Source organism: Bufo gargarizans, chromosome 5, assembly GCF_014858855.1.
Source record: "Bufo gargarizans isolate SCDJY-AF-19 chromosome 5, ASM1485885v1, whole genome shotgun sequence".
Classification (NCBI taxonomy): domain Eukaryota; kingdom Metazoa; phylum Chordata; class Amphibia; order Anura; family Bufonidae; genus Bufo; species Bufo gargarizans.
The window spans coordinates 342,733,945-342,749,530 of record NC_058084.1 but is presented as its reverse complement, the minus strand read 5'-3'; the positions used below and the strand labels follow the sequence as shown (position 1 = coordinate 342,749,530).

At 44.0% G+C, this 15,586-nt stretch overlaps 1 protein-coding gene across 5 annotated transcripts in view; it reads right to left on the bottom strand.

Annotated features, from left to right (window-relative positions):
- Window positions 1-15,586, bottom strand: part of LOC122938794 (cytidine monophosphate-N-acetylneuraminic acid hydroxylase-like) — a 342,933-nt gene that overhangs the window by 80,465 nt on the left and 246,882 nt on the right. For all 5 annotated transcript variants that reach the window (XM_044294574.1, XM_044294572.1, XM_044294576.1 and 2 more), the window contains one exon: window positions 3,156-3,330. In XM_044294574.1, coding sequence (XP_044150509.1) covers window positions 3,156-3,330 — 175 coding nt within the window. The remainder of the gene's footprint in view (window positions 1-3,155; window positions 3,331-15,586) is intronic.

Below are 15,586 nucleotides of genomic sequence, written 5' to 3'. Positions count from 1 at the left end.
GGCTCGAGCATGGGTTTAGGGAAATCTAGGGAACTGAAGGATACCACTTCTGACTATAGGACAGCCAAGCAGTACATAAAATCCATCTATGGAGGAGGAGTTGTTAAGCCCCTGAAAGATTGGCACCAAGGGACTGTAGGTTCAGAATGGACCATCCCCAAAGAAGGGAGCTTTGAGGTCTGGATTGGGAAAATCTCCAGCAACAGGGCATTCAAAAGTCCTACTGTCATGTACTCCCGTCCAACTAAAACTCCAATAAAAGAGATTTTCTCTTTCTTTCTCTCTTTTCTCTCTCTCTCTCTCTCTCTTATCTCTCCATCTAACCTTGAGACGATGCACCATGTTTAATCCAGCTTCTCTTCATCCTGGTTTTAAGGACGATGAGAAAGGGGGGAAAGTGGTGCCGAAAAAAACGATCTTCAAACTTCTTACTAACCATTCTAACCTCTCAAATGTTAATACATTTCTAACCTAGTAGGGAATTACGTTGTGAACCATCACGACTGCCTTTTCTTTGATGGTACTTGGGTCAGATTTTTGCAAAGAAGGTAAAAATCATGGCCGATCCATGGACTGAATGTTCCGTTGTAATCCTTTTATTCCATCAGGTATGCCCCCAGGCAGCCCCACGGGTTATCACCTGATGTCCACCACCGGGTTCAGGAGTTTCTCCCAGACCCAGACTCAATAACCAGTGTTCATTCTAGTCAACCAGGTGATTGGGTCGTGCTAAAGAAACATCTGAGGACGGGACTAGAGCTGAGATATCTTGGGCCATTCCAGGTGCTGCTGATGACGCCAACCTCTTTGAAGTTCAAGGGACGAGACAACTGGATCCACATCAGTCATTGCAAGAAGCTGCTCAACTAAGTCAAAGAATGAAGAGTATCACTTTTGTTTATTTGTTACAAGGAGACATTTGTTGATAGCACATAACGATACATTCCTAGAGGGTAATATCAGCTATAGGTTTAATATTAGCTCTGGCTCCTGCTCGTCGCTTGTTAATACTGTATGGGTGTCTGGGCAGCTAGGCGACCCGTACATGTGGTATGGTTATGTCTGGCTAGCAGACACCATTGCCAAGGGTCAGGCCCATACTGACAGGAGCAGGGCAGAGGCAAAGCTATGACTAGTGACGGTCAGAATCCTTTTTAAAGCTTTGGGAGGTCTTGTGGCTCACTGGTTTTCCATTGGATCCGGGTGTAAGGAAATAGGACATGTACTTATGGTTTTTTTTTTCCATTCCTTCTATACGCCGGAGTGAGATGTTCCTGATGTCTAATCGACTGAGTTACCGAAGCCCAAACAGACAAGACGCCATGAAGACCAAACCATGGACCAGATGCAGAGGATTCCAAACCAGCCGTCGACCAACGCGAAACGCCACCTCCTGAGTCACCTCCCGAAGAAAAGAAGCTACGTGTCAAGATTGACTTTCTGTTCTCCATCATCTGTTTTGTTTTATGGATTCAGGAATTTTCGGTGACAAGAGTTTTTTTTAAAAGAAGATCGAGGTTCATCGAATGGGACACTGGGGAGCATATGACAAAGAGGAGGGACTGTTGTGGAAATTTTATTATGCGGACATTTTATCTTAGGATGTGTGTGTGTTTTTATAGATTGTCATCTGTCTCCCTGTGTTGGATTTAACAGAAGAACGCTCTAGCAGAGGGTACTTGGGTTGAATTGTGACCAGTGGTAAAACCGTCAGTATGAAAACCTTCTCATGGGCTTGGAGACATGTTCTCAGTGTGTAGGGGGGCGTTTGCCGGTTTGTGAGCACTAAGTGCAATGCACTGGGCTTCTTCCCTTCAAATGTCTATACACATTAGAGAAGTGACGTGTGCATAACGAGAAATATACCTCTGCTGCGGCTTCGCTATCCCTTTCTGGATACATATCTGCTTTTAAGACATGCATATCTGCCTTGTCGGTATACTCGTACTGTATACTGACAATAGCTGTAGTAATGTCTCACAGATAGACTCAAACCTATAAGAACCAGTAGAATGATCTTCACTAGATACTGGTCACTTTGAGCAGTATTGAATGGGATCCATGCTGACAGTGATGGGGGATAGGTGGCCAGCTGGCTGATCAGACAATGGACATGACTCATCCTTTCTTATACAGTGATGAGGTGTGTGCATTGCACTGTCCAGCCACATTGATGCCCTCCCCTGTCCTTTGAAAAGTACCTGAACTTTCTCATCTTTCTGTGTCATCACTTTCTGTATCCTTGTTACATAAGGTAAGTGGTCAGGTGACTGGGCCAGCCCCTTTCTATTGTTACTGTGACTAAATAAAAGGTGAGTAGACTGTGGAGGAGGAGAAAACTATGAGGGGAAGTATACTCAATGAAACTTTACTTTTAATAACGTATAGGAGATACGTTGGACACACTTTGTAGGGTGGACCAGGACAAGTAGGGAGGCAGTAGGGCCAGTGGGTTACATAGACCAACACCATCTCGCCTGTTTCTCCACGTATATATTTGTCCAGTCTATCATCTACATTTATGTTTGTTTTATAACCGCCCATGCTCTCTCACCATACCAGGCTGAGGGTACGCACGTCTTACACGTCGTATGTCTGTAGGGGCCTTTTTTATCTCCTATACGTTATTAAAAGTAAAGTTTTATTGAGTATACTGCCCCTCATAGTTTTCTCCTGTTGTTTTTTTGAGCAGTATTCAGGGGGGCATCACTGCCTCTCCTGACTGACCATCTCTATTCAGACTGTGGAGGAGGGCAGTTGCTCAGAAAAACTCAAGGTGGTAACACCTTTGTCTGACTGCGGTTGAGGGATTTGCCTGATGTGAGCAGATTTCTCATATTAATATTTCTACAACAGTGGGATGTGCTGGAAAAACAAGTCCAATCCATAAAGGCCCCACATAGCAACTTACAGTACATAGGGGATATACTGCTAATGTTGTGGTGTCACTCATCACAGGGCACATTCAGAGGCTTGTGGAGTCCATGCCTCAATGGGTCAAAGCAGTGCTTATTGCACGGGGCGGACCTACACAATATTAGGTTTTAATGTTATAGCTGATATTCATACAAAATAAGTCTGCATTTGATCATTTAACATATAAATGAGTGTAATGAGTGTGTTAGTAAATGGCATACTTTATTTTATGTGCTTACCCTGACTACAAGATTATAGCCTTTAAATCCAGCCCAGGTGAAATATTCTATAACCCAGGATGGGTAGCTGAAGATCTCATCTCTAGATGAAACGGACATGGCATCTAGGTATGTATCGAAGTCCCAAGACTCTTTAAAGATTTTTGTTCCTGGAGGCATTTGAACAATTCCGTCTCTGAAAATAAAAATACCCTTGACATTTTTGCATTTATTTGTAATGTGCAGGTTTACAATATAATTCAGAATTGTGCTCGGCAGAATCAGAAATATGGTTAAGCATTAACACTGGGCAATATAAGGACATAAACATACAGTAAATGCTAACATATATAGAAATTATAGTGACAACTATGGTTATTTCTTTTTATTAATTGAATGTAATAGTTAATAGTTTTAGACATTTTAACGTTAAAGTCAAGAGGTCTGATCTGCAATACCAGATACAGTCCATGGACAAAATGTTTAGTTTCTAATGTCAAACAATTGATTTTATAGCTGAGCACCTGTTTGGGGATTCTATAGTCCAGCTATAAAACCAATTGTTAGCAACGGAGGAATTGCTCCCTTGATTATAAACATGCTACAGTGTTTGGGGTTGAGCATTTCCTCCCATTTAGGCCACTTTATTCAGTGATTTTTCTTTACATGTATTGAATGTGCTAATGCTTGTCATTGGTAACATTCTGTGCACCTGGTAGCCTGTGTCACGTGGCCTGTTATAGGTGGGGCTCACAGCCTCCTCCTCCCTCTCATTGTATTAGTGATCTTACTATGGAGGTATGTAGGAGCTTGGCTGTGAGTCGGTCCTCAGCACCTATCAGACTGTGTTCATACACGATAGGTAGTTTATAGCGGTAGGACCCACGCCACACTGAGATACCTTGACGGGGTGCGCAGGACTCCGATATGTTCCTAACTGGAATATATTGGCTAAAGTCTCAGCTTTTAACATCAGCGTGAGTGTCTAGCCAGTATGGTCAGTCGCATATTATTGTGGTGTACCTTTGTTCAGTGATTTATGATAAAAATTCCTTCCCAACTCCAATCAGGCAGATGAAGATAAAGCATCACTTTCAAGGGAGGGCCATCTAAACATTGCCAACAATAAACTTTAGGGTCTGTCTATTAGTTTTGCAATTAATGTTGCACTTAAAGTTTAGTCATTAGCATTGTTTGTTTAAAAAAAAAAACATTTAAGAACAATGCTAGTACAAGGAGAACAGCAGCAAGTGAACTACTGTAGCTGCTGTTGTTGGATCTTATATTTATTTAATTCTAGTTATGATTTGTATAAGGGCTAATTCACACGAATGTGTGCTGCCCGTTGTCGTATGGCGTACCGCATTTGCGGATCCGCACTACACGGGCACCGTTCTGTGGTCATTCCACATCACAGATACAGACCCATTCATTTCAATGGGTCCACAAGTCCGGAGATGCGAAACAGTGCAGAACGGAACACTACGGAGTGCTTCCTGGGGCTCCATTCCATGCCTCCGCACCGCAAAAAGATAGAACATGCTCTAGCTTTTGCGAAACGGAGGGATCGCTGACCCATTCGTGAATGGGTCCACGATCCCCATGCGGCTGCCCCACAGATGATGCCCGTGCATTGTGGTCCACAGCACGGGCTTCACTTGTTCGTGTGATCCAGCCCTAACTATCCAAAAAGCCTGGTTCATTAAAACATGAATACATTAGATAATAATGCCACTTCAGTGCCCCACCAATTACTTGTCTCAACAAATTAGCTATTCTTTCCCAGAAGCTCTCCAGCCCAGAGCAGTGCCACCAGACATGCATCAGTGTCCCAACCTCTTTAGCACATTGTCAGCAAATAGGGTAGGTCTGTTGATTTCTTTTGGCCAGCCGATATGGCGTATAGTACCACCTATATAGCAGTTCACTTGAAGCTTCCAAATGATTGATACATTTGGATGTGGCAACACTAAGTGTAAATATATATCGCCAGCTCCAAAGTAAAGGAGCGTTTCAAATCCAATTCCCATTTAGATTGGAATGGCAATAACTCTGGCAAATGTACTGATAGGATGGCCTGATTACTTTAGAGAGGGCCGTCTAAAAGTTGAGTCGAGTTGGAAAAAAAACTATTAAAGGGTCGTGGGAGGCTCAGGAGGAAGATGTCTCACTTGAAGATATTTGTAAAAATCCCTTTTATCAATTCCAAACTTTCAATTCCAAACAAAATGGAGAACATGCCTATTGCTGATGTGACATATCCCATATACTTACGGTAACCGGGACATTAGTTGCCCAACATGAGAAATCTACTAATCTCCCCAACGTGGTAAAGTAATCATGGCTGTGGAGTGGTGGGAGAAATGGTCCATATTTATGAGATCACGCAGGACTTGAGATATCCTTACAAGGCGATCATTGCGGTTTGAATTTCTTTTATTTTCTATCTCTGGATCCATTATTTTCCAATTTCCGTTGCTACCTTTTCATACATAATGATTGATACACAACTAGATCCTAGGTGTGGGATGCCTAAGGTTGCACTGACAATACTGCTGTAACTTTACTAGGCAATCTGTTTGTTGTCATGTTATCCCTCTTAATATGGTTTTGACTTATGCTTTATTGTTACAAAAATCAGTAAGTAAGGGCTCTTTCACACTTGCGGCAGGACGGATCCGGCAGGCTGGTCTCCCTGTAGGATCATCCTTCCGCTGTTTCGCCGAGCCGCCGGACCGCCGCTCCGTCCCTATTGACTAATGGGGACGGGGGCTGAGCTCTGGCGCAGCGCGGCGGTGCAAGGCGAAAGCCGCCGGACTAAAAAGTCCTGCATGGCCGACATTTTAGTCCGGCGGCTTTCGCTGTGCACCGCCGTGCTGCGCCGGAGCTCAGCCCCTGTCCCCATTATAGTCAATGGGGACGGAGCGGCGGCTCGGCGAAACAGCGGAAGGACGGATCCGACAGGGAGATCAGCCTGCCGGATCCGTCCTGCCGCAAGTGTGAAAGAGCCCTAAGAAAAAACATGATGTAGCCTTTGAGAATTTGTATACCATTCTTTATTTGAAAAATTTATCAAATTGATTGTATTGTGTAAATAAAAGTTAGTGAATAGAAACACTCATGTATCTAGCACAGAGGCAGGGCATGTTGATATATGAGGCCAGTGGTGGGATGGGGGCTAATACTATACTAACTCCCCTACTTGCAGTGAAAATACATGCAGCTACCACTAGGGGGAGCTCATGTCACACAGATTTGTACAGCTGCCATTCAGGTTAACGGTGCATTCACACGACCGTAAGTGTTTTGCAATCCGCAAAACACGAATACCGTCCGTATGCGTTCCGCATTTTGCCGGCGCTATATAGAGAATGCCTATTCTTGTCCACGGACAAGAATAGGGCATGCTCCATATTTTTTGCTGGGCCCCGGAATAGAACAACGGTGTGCTGTCCGCATCTTTTGCGGTCCCATTAAAATTAATGGGTCCGCACCCGTTGCGCAAAATTGCAAAGCGGATGCGGATCCATTTAAATGGTCGTGCTTATGCACCCTTATACTACGTGTATAAAAACATATGCAGGTAGCTCCCCTAGTGGTGGCTGCAAACAGTCAAAATTATTTATTTGATACATCAGATATGATACATTGATACGATATGTTAGCAAAACTAGATCAGAAAGAGCTTTCAACCATCGGTTATTTCTGTTCATTGACAATAAACAGAGATTTTAAAATTGGCAATTAACAAAATATATCTCTCTCTCTCTCTCTCTCAGAAAGTCCACTTTACAGTGACTAAAGAGGACCTGTCACCATACCTGACATGCATGTTTTACTAAATAACTTTAATCTCCATGCAATAACTATTCCGGAGCATCTTTTCACATCATTTTATGTTCTTCTGTTCCTTAGTTATTACTACTAGAAGTTTATTAATGAATCTTCAACTGGATATTACCAGTGGTGATTTGTCCCGGTACTTAAAAAAAACAAAAAAAAAAAACTATGGCTCAGTATATGGAGACACTATAAAACATCATTTTTTTGTAAAAAAGCTGTTATTGTGTAAAACTTACATAAATAAAATAAAAAGTATACATATTAGGTATCGCTGCGTCTGTATCGACCGGCTCTATAAAAATATCACATGACCTAACCCCTCAGATGAACACCGTAAAAAATAAAAACTGTGCTAAATAAAAAACAATTGTCACCTTACATCACAAAGAGAGTAATAGCAAGCGATCAAAGTCATATGCACCCCAAAATAGTGCCAATCAAACATCTCATCCCGTAAAAAATTTAACCCTACTTAAGATAATGAAAAAAAACTATGGCTCTCTGAATATGGAGACATTAAAACCAGATTTTTTTTTTTTGTTTCAAAAATGATATTATTGTGTAAAACTTGCATAAATAAAATAAAAAGTATACATATTAGGTATCGCTGTGTCTGTAAGAACTTGCTCTATAAAAATATCACATGACCTAACCCCTGTAAAGCCATTTTTTTGTCACCTTACATCACAAAAAGTGTAATAGCAAGCAATCAAAAAGTCACACGCAACACAAAATAGTGCCAATCAAACAGTCATCTCATCCCGCAAAAATCATACCCTACCCAAGATAATCGTCCAAAAACTGAAAAAACTATGACTCTCACACTATGGAAACACAAAAACATGATTTTATTTTTGCTTAAAAAAATAAAAAAAATAATCAGTGTAAAACTTTCATAAATAGAAAAAGTACACATATTGGGTATCACCGCATCCATAATAACGTGCTATATAAAAATATCACATGACCCCTACCGTAAAAAAAAAAAAAAAGTGTAAAAAAAAGCCATTATATCACAAAAAGTGTAATAGCAATATCAAAAAGTCGTACGCACCCAAAAATAGTGCCAATCAAACAGTCATCTCATCCCGCAAAAATCACACCCTACTAAAGATAATCGCCCAAAAACTGAAAAAAAACTCTGAGACTATGGAAACACTAAAACGTGATTATTTTGTTTAAATAATGAAATCATTGTGTAAAACTTACATAAAAAGAAAAGTATACATATTAGGTATCGCCGCGTCCGTGACAACCTGCTCTATAAAAATACCACATGATCTAACCTGTTAGATAAATGTTATAAATAATAAAAATAATTTTCAAAAATAAAAACTGTGCCAAAACAGCTATTTCTTGTTAACTTGCCTGACAAAGTATTAGAGCAACCAAAAATCATATGTACCCTAAAATAGTACCAACAAAACTGCCACCCTATCCTGTAGTTTCTAAAATGGGGTCACTTTTTTGGAGTTTATACTCTAGGTGTCTAAACTTCTAAGCCTTGTAACATCCCCAAAAAATAAAATGTCATTCCCAAAATGATCCAAACATGAAGTAGACATATGGGGAATGTAAAGTAATAACTATTTTTGTAGGTATTACTATTATAGAAGTAGAGAAATACTGGTTTAGTTTACCGGTAAATCCTTTTCCAGGAGTCCGACATGACAGCACCCATGGAGGTTGTCCTATTGGTCTCTGTAGGGACAGGAAGAGAGAGAGATTAAAAGGCCCCCACCCCTCCCACTCTCCAGTGTTTTTCCAAATTATTACACCGTATAGGATCCAACTCCTTTACTAATAACAATGTTATATTCACACTGCTTACAAGGCTGGAACCAGTATATCGAGGAGGGTAGTACAGGGTGCTGTCATGTCGGACTCCTGGAAAAGGATTTACCGGTAAACTAAACCAGTATTTCCAGGACGTCCCTCCATGACAGCACCCATGGAGAACTAACAACTGAATCTCCTAGGGGGGTGGGGGGGGGGGGGGGGGGGGACTACTGCCTGAAGGACTTTTCGCCCAAAAGCCAAGTCCTGTCCGGCCAATACATCTAGCCTGTAATGTTTAGCAAAAGTCAGGAAGTTAGACCAGGTTGCTGCCCTGCAAATCTGGTCAATTGTAGCGTCGGCTTTTTCTGCCCAGGAAGTTGCCATAGCTCTCGTAGAATGTGCCTTCAGGTTTAAAGGACAGGTCATTTCCTGCAGCCTGTAAGCTTCTCTGATGGTGTCTTTAATCCACCGTGCCAGCGTCTGTTTTGAGGCCTTCAAGCCTCTATTCTTCCCACTAAACTGGATGAACAGGTTACTTGATCTCCTCCAAGTACTTGTTCTGTCAAGATAGGCTAGAATTGTTCTTCTAACGTCCAGCCTCTGGAATCTTTCCTCCTGTATATTTTTGGGAAAGGAACAAAATGAAGGGAGTGTTAGCTCTTGCTCTCTATGGAAGGTTGAGACCACTTTAGGTAAACAGGCTGGATCTGGCTTCAAGATTATGCGGTCATCCAGAATCCTTAGATATGGTTGTTTAATCGATAAAGCCTGAATTTCCCCTATCCTGCGGGCTGTGGTTATGGCCAGAAGAAACACCGCTTTGAGAGACAGAAATTTTTCGGATATCCGATCGATCGGCTCAAAAGGAGGGTCACATAAACCTTCTAAAACTACATTTAGATTCCAGGGGGGAACCGACTGTCTCAAGGTGGGTCTCAATCTAGAAGCTGCTCTTAGAAAACTACTAATCCATCTATGATCTGCAAGGGGAGTATCCAGACAACAGCTGAGTGCCGAGATCTGTACTTTAAGCGTGCTGGGTTTCAGTCCTGCATCAAACCCCTCCTGAAGGAATTCTAATATGCAACCCACTGAGGGGGATCTGGTATCTGTATGATTCTGTGACAACCAGGATGAGAATTTCTTCCATATTTTGTTATATATTGCTCTCGTGACGGGTTTGCGGCAGCCCTGTAGAGTTGAAATTACCTTATCCGAGAGCCCTTTGTTTCTTAAGGTTTGCCTCTCAGGATCCACGCTGTAAGATTCAGTTTGTCCAGGTTGGGGTGAAACAGTGGTCCTTGTGACAGTAGATCCTGTCTTTTTGGAAGGGTTATCGGTTCTCTGATGGACATGGTCTTTAGAACCGAAAACCAGGCTCTCTTGGGCCAAGCTGGAGCTACCAGAATCAACGTGGTTGAACATCCTCTCAATTTCTTTAGGATTAATGGAATGAGGAGAAGTGGAGGAAAGGCGTAAGCTAGACTCATGTCCCACTGCTGGGAGAGAGCATCTACCGCCAGTGGTCTCCCTCTTGGGTCTAACGAGAAGAAATAGTCCAGCTGAGTATTTCTGCTGGACGCGAATAAATCCACTTGAGGTTTCCCCCATTTCTGGCAAATTATCTGGAATACTTCTTGGTTCAACTTCCATTCCCCTGGTCTGACTAACTGTCGACTGAGAAAATCCGCTGTGTAATTGAGAGATCCTTTTAGGTGTGTGGCTGAAATGGACAAGATCTTCTTCCCTGACCAGCTGAAGATGAGATTCGCTAGCTCCTGGAGTTGAGGATTTTTTGTCCCTCCTTGCCTCTTTATGTAACAGACTGCTGTTATGTTGTCCGATAGTACGCGGACATGATGGCCTATGAGGAGATGTTCTGCAGCTTTCAGGGACACCCAAACCGCTTTTAACTCCCTGTAGTTTGAGGATTTTAGGGTGTCTGTGTCGGACCAACTGCCCTGAAAGAACTGATCCTCTAAGTGAGCACCCCAACCCCAGCTGCTTGCGTCCGTGGTTATCGTCTTGAGCGGTATCATGTTCCAGGAAACCCCCCGGGACAGGTTCTCTGTCACTAACCACCAGGAGAGGGAGTTTACTGCTCTGTCTGAGAGAGCTATCCTGGCATTTAATGATCTGTGGTCCCTGTCCCAAGATGAGAGGACCTCCGCCTGGAGAGTTCTTGAATGGAACTGGGCCCAAGGAACTGTCGTGATGCATGAGGTCATTAGGCCTAGGACCTGCATGGCCTCCCGTAGTGTCCGCCTTTTCTTTAGTTTGAAGGATCTTATGTTTTCCCTTATGCCGATTTGTTTGTCCTGGGGAAGAAGGGAATATTGAGTCACCGAGTCTAGGAGGGTTCCTAGGAACTTCTTTTGTGTTGCTGGCTGTAAATCCGATTTCTCCAGGTTTATCTTCCATCCTAGACGTGTGAGTAAAGATAGAGTCCTTTGTGAAGCTCTAATTCTTCCTTTGAGTCTGCTACAAGAAGAAAGTCGTCTAGGTAGGGAATTATCGTTACCTGTCTCTGTCTTAGATAGGCAACTATCTCCGCCACTACCTTTGTGAAGAGGCGTGGAGCTGATGATATTCCAAACGGGAGACATTGGAACTGGAAATGCACTATCCTGCCGTCCTTTTTGATTGCGAACCTCAAGTATTGCTGAAATTGAGGGTGAATGGGGACGTGATAATAGGCATCCTTTAGATCTAGGGTGCATAGGAACGCCCCTGGACTTATCAACGGGATTGTAGATTTTATTGACTCCATCTTGAAATGGTAATGTGTTATCCATCTGTTTAAGAATTTCAGATTGATGATGGTTCTCTTGGACCCGTCTGGTTTCGTTATGAGGAAAAGCTTTGAGTAGTGACCCTTGAACTCCTCCGAAGGAGGGACCTGCACTATTGCACCTAAATTCAAACGTTTTTGGATATCTGTCAGAAGTTGATCCTGAAGTGATGTCGACTGAAAAACTGTGGTCTGAAATAGTTGAGGAGGAGGAAGGCGGAACTCTATTTTGAACCCCTTCTGGATGGATTCCAGAATATACTGATTTTTGGTTATTCGGGTCCATTCTTCCCAAAAAAAACTGGAGTCTGCCCCCTACTGGTCTGGGGTCATTGTCTCTCAGTTTTGGAGTTGGGATTAAAGAGGAAACCTCGACCTCTTCCCCCTTTTGGGTAGCTCCACCTCCCCGTCTTCCCTTTACCTCTGGGAGTGCCTTGGAAGCTGCTGGTCGGTTTACGAAAGGGCAAAGGTTTCTTGCCTTTCTCCTCCGGGAACCCCTTCTTTCTGTCAGCTGTCTTCTCCAGGATCTCATCTAGTACAGGTCCAAAGAGGTGGGAACCTTTAAGGGGTATAGTGCACAATTTATTTTTGGAGGCTATATCCCCTGACCAGGATTTTAGCCACAATGCTCTCCTCGCCGTATTGGTTAGAGAATCTGTTTTTGCTGCGAACCTTATGGACTCTGCCGAGACGTCTGCTACAAAGGATGCGGCCATCTTAAAAAGGGGTAGTGATGCCAGGATTTCTTCTTTAGGGGTGTCCTGCTTAAGATGTTCCTCCAGCTGGTTCACCAATAAATACAAAGATCTGGCCACGGAGGTAGCAGCAATATTGGTATTGATACTATTGGCCGAGACTTCCCATGCTCTTTTCAGTAATCCGTCTATCTTCCGATCCATTGGCTCTTTTAACTGGGCTGAATCTTCAAAGGGTAGAGTGGTTCTCCTCACCACCTTTGCTACCTGAATATCCACCTTAGGGACTATATCCCACAGCTTTGTATCTTCAGGGTTGAACAGTAATCTGTTCTTAAATTCACGTGGTATATATAATTTCTTATCAGCATCTGCCCATTCGTCGATCACTAAATCTTTTAAGTTCTCGTTTACCGGGAACAACTTCTTTTTCTTAGCTTTTAACCCGCCAAATATCTCGTCCTGTACCGAGCGAGTCTGTTCCTCTTCTTCTATATCCATTGTCTGCCTTACGGCTGACAGGAGGGGATCTAGATCTTCTTGTGAGAAGAGATATCTTCTCTGATCGTCAGCTATATAAGACGAACCCTGATCGTCATCCCCCTTTGAGGTTTCCCCCTCTGAAAGATATAATCCCTCTTCTTCAGATTCAGACTCCCTTAGTATACGGGGTCTTTTGGGGGGAGGAGAAGCAGCACAGGGTTTCTGAACCATACTAGAGCTGGCCGCCTGGATCTCCTCTTTCACAATCACTCTCAAGTCTGCCAGAAGGGAAGATTGTTAGTCTCTGAGAATTTTTGCCACGCAGTCACTACACAGGGCTTTTTTATATGACTCCGCCAGTCTTTTTGAGCATAAAGCACATCTTCTGGGTTTCTTCCTAGGTTCTCCCAGGGATTTAACCGTGGTGTCTCTCTCTCCCTGGCAGGAAGAGAGAGAGACCGTTAGCAGAGTGCATAAAAGAGAGGAAACCCGGAGTACTAGCCCATAGGCACTTACATGACCTGGGGTAGGGATGTCTGCGCTAGTGTCCTGCATAGCTGACATCTGGACCTCCATACCTCACCTGGACAAAACTGACACGCAATTTATGTCCTACCTGGTACACCCGTTGCCGCGCGGCTCTGCCTTCTTATTTCCTGGTCGGGGGACTCATTCAAACGAAGAGTCAACCCCCCCTGCATGCTCTTTCCGTCCGGGCTCAGCGTTCCCTGGGCGCCACCATCTTCTTCCGACCATGTGACCTCGACTTCCGGTCACATGGTCTGCACGCCGAACAGGAGGAGCGCCGCAGCCGCAGCCGATCCCAGAGCTCCCACCGGAAGAAGCGGCCTTGGCTCCCCACGATACCGCGGCCAAAGGTATAGCGACGGAAGGTATCGGGGACAGCTAGGGGACCTCTACCCCGAGAGGTGCTAGCATCTTAAGGCCCCAAGAGACTGAAGAAGAGAGGGAGACCCCCCCGACCAGACCCGGCCCCACATGTATTCCCAGAGCAGGGAATGACTCTCTCTGCTCCTATCCCCGTAGGGACAGGAAGAACACTGGAGAGTGGGAGGGGTGGGGGCCTTTTAATCTCTCTCGCTTCCTGTCCCTACAGAGACCAATAGGACAACCTCCATGGGTGCTGTCATGGAGGGACGTCCTGGAAATGAAAACTTGGAAATTTGCTAATTTTTCAAAATTTTGGGCAAATTTGGTATTTTTCTATAAATAAAAAATAATTTTTTTGACTCCATTTTACCAGTGTCATGAAGTACAATATGTGAAAAAAAAAAAAAAAATAAAGTCTCGGAATGGCCTAGATAAGTCAAAGCGTTTTAAAGTTATCACCACATAAAGTGACACTGGTCAGATTTGTAAAAAATTGCCTGGTCCTTAAAGGGAACCTGTCACCAGGATTTTGTGTATAGAGCTGAGGACATGGGTTGCTAGACGGCCGCTAGCACATCCGCAATACCCAGTCCCCATAGCTCTGTGTGCTTTTATTGTGTAAAAAACCGATTTGATACATATGCAAATTAACCAGAGATGAGTCAGAGCTTGAAAATATGAATCTTCTATGGTTACACAAGTAAGATATGACTCTTTTATGTTAATTTGCATATGTATCAAATCGGTTTATTTACACAATAAAAGCACACAGAGCTATGGGGACTGGGTATTGCGGATGTGCTAGCGGCCGTCTAGCAACCCATGTCCTCAGCTCTATACACAAAATCCTGGTGACAGCAGGGGCGTAGCTATAGGGGGTGCAGAGGTAGCAGTCGCTACCGGGCCCAGGAGCTTGAGGGGGCCCAAAGACCCTTGTGCCACATAAGAAGACACCAGTATTATAGAAAGTGCTTGCTGGTCAAGTTACACCTCTGACTGGAAGGAAGAGGTTAGGTCAAGAATTTGGCATGGGGTGGGGGGGTGCCATATCAATTTTTGCCTTAGGCAGCATGAAGGCTATGTGCTTCCCTGCCCCTGGCCACAAAGCACTGAGGGAAGGGGGGCCCAAATTGAACTTTTGTACCAGGGCCCATGAGGATTTAGCTACGCCCCTGGGTGACAGGTTCCCTTTAAGGTGAAAATGAGCCCGGTCCTTAACCATACCAGGACCGCCGCACGCAGGATTGCGTCCTGGCGACGGCCCTGTTGTTCCTCCTAGACGCGCCGGTGCGTCATCTCGCGAGATTTCCTGTGAACGAGCGCACACAGAGCACGTTCACAGGAACCGAAGGTAAACCAGCGGATCTACAGCCTGCCAGCGGCGATCATTCGCTGGCAGGCTGTAGATGCGATTTATAACCCCTTAAAAGGTATATCAGACACTGTTTTGTTAACAGCGTCTGATATACCTGCTACCTGGTCCCCTGCCAATCGACCACCAGAGGACACAGGCAGCTCTGTAATAAGTAGCACCAAGCACCACACTACACTACACTCCCTGTCACTTATTAACCCCTGATCACCCCCCTGTCATTGATCACCCCCCTGTAAGGCTCCATTCAGACGTCCGTATGTGTTTTGCGGATCCGTGGATCCGCGGATCCACAAATCACGGACACAGTGGATCTGCAAAACATGGACACCAGCAATGTGCTTTCCGCATTTTGCGGATCCGCACATTGCCAGAACTACATAGAAAATGTCTTTTCTTGTCCGCAATTGTAGACAAGAATAGGATATGTTCTATAGGCTCTACAAAAAAACGCAGTGTTCACTCGATCAGGCCTGATCTTCTGCGCACACTTGCGTTCAGTCCGCCACACTGCAGTGACACAATTTTTTTTCTGATCACTGCAAAAACACTGTAAAATCGCTGCGGCGCTATAAAGATCACTTTTTAGGGGCATGGC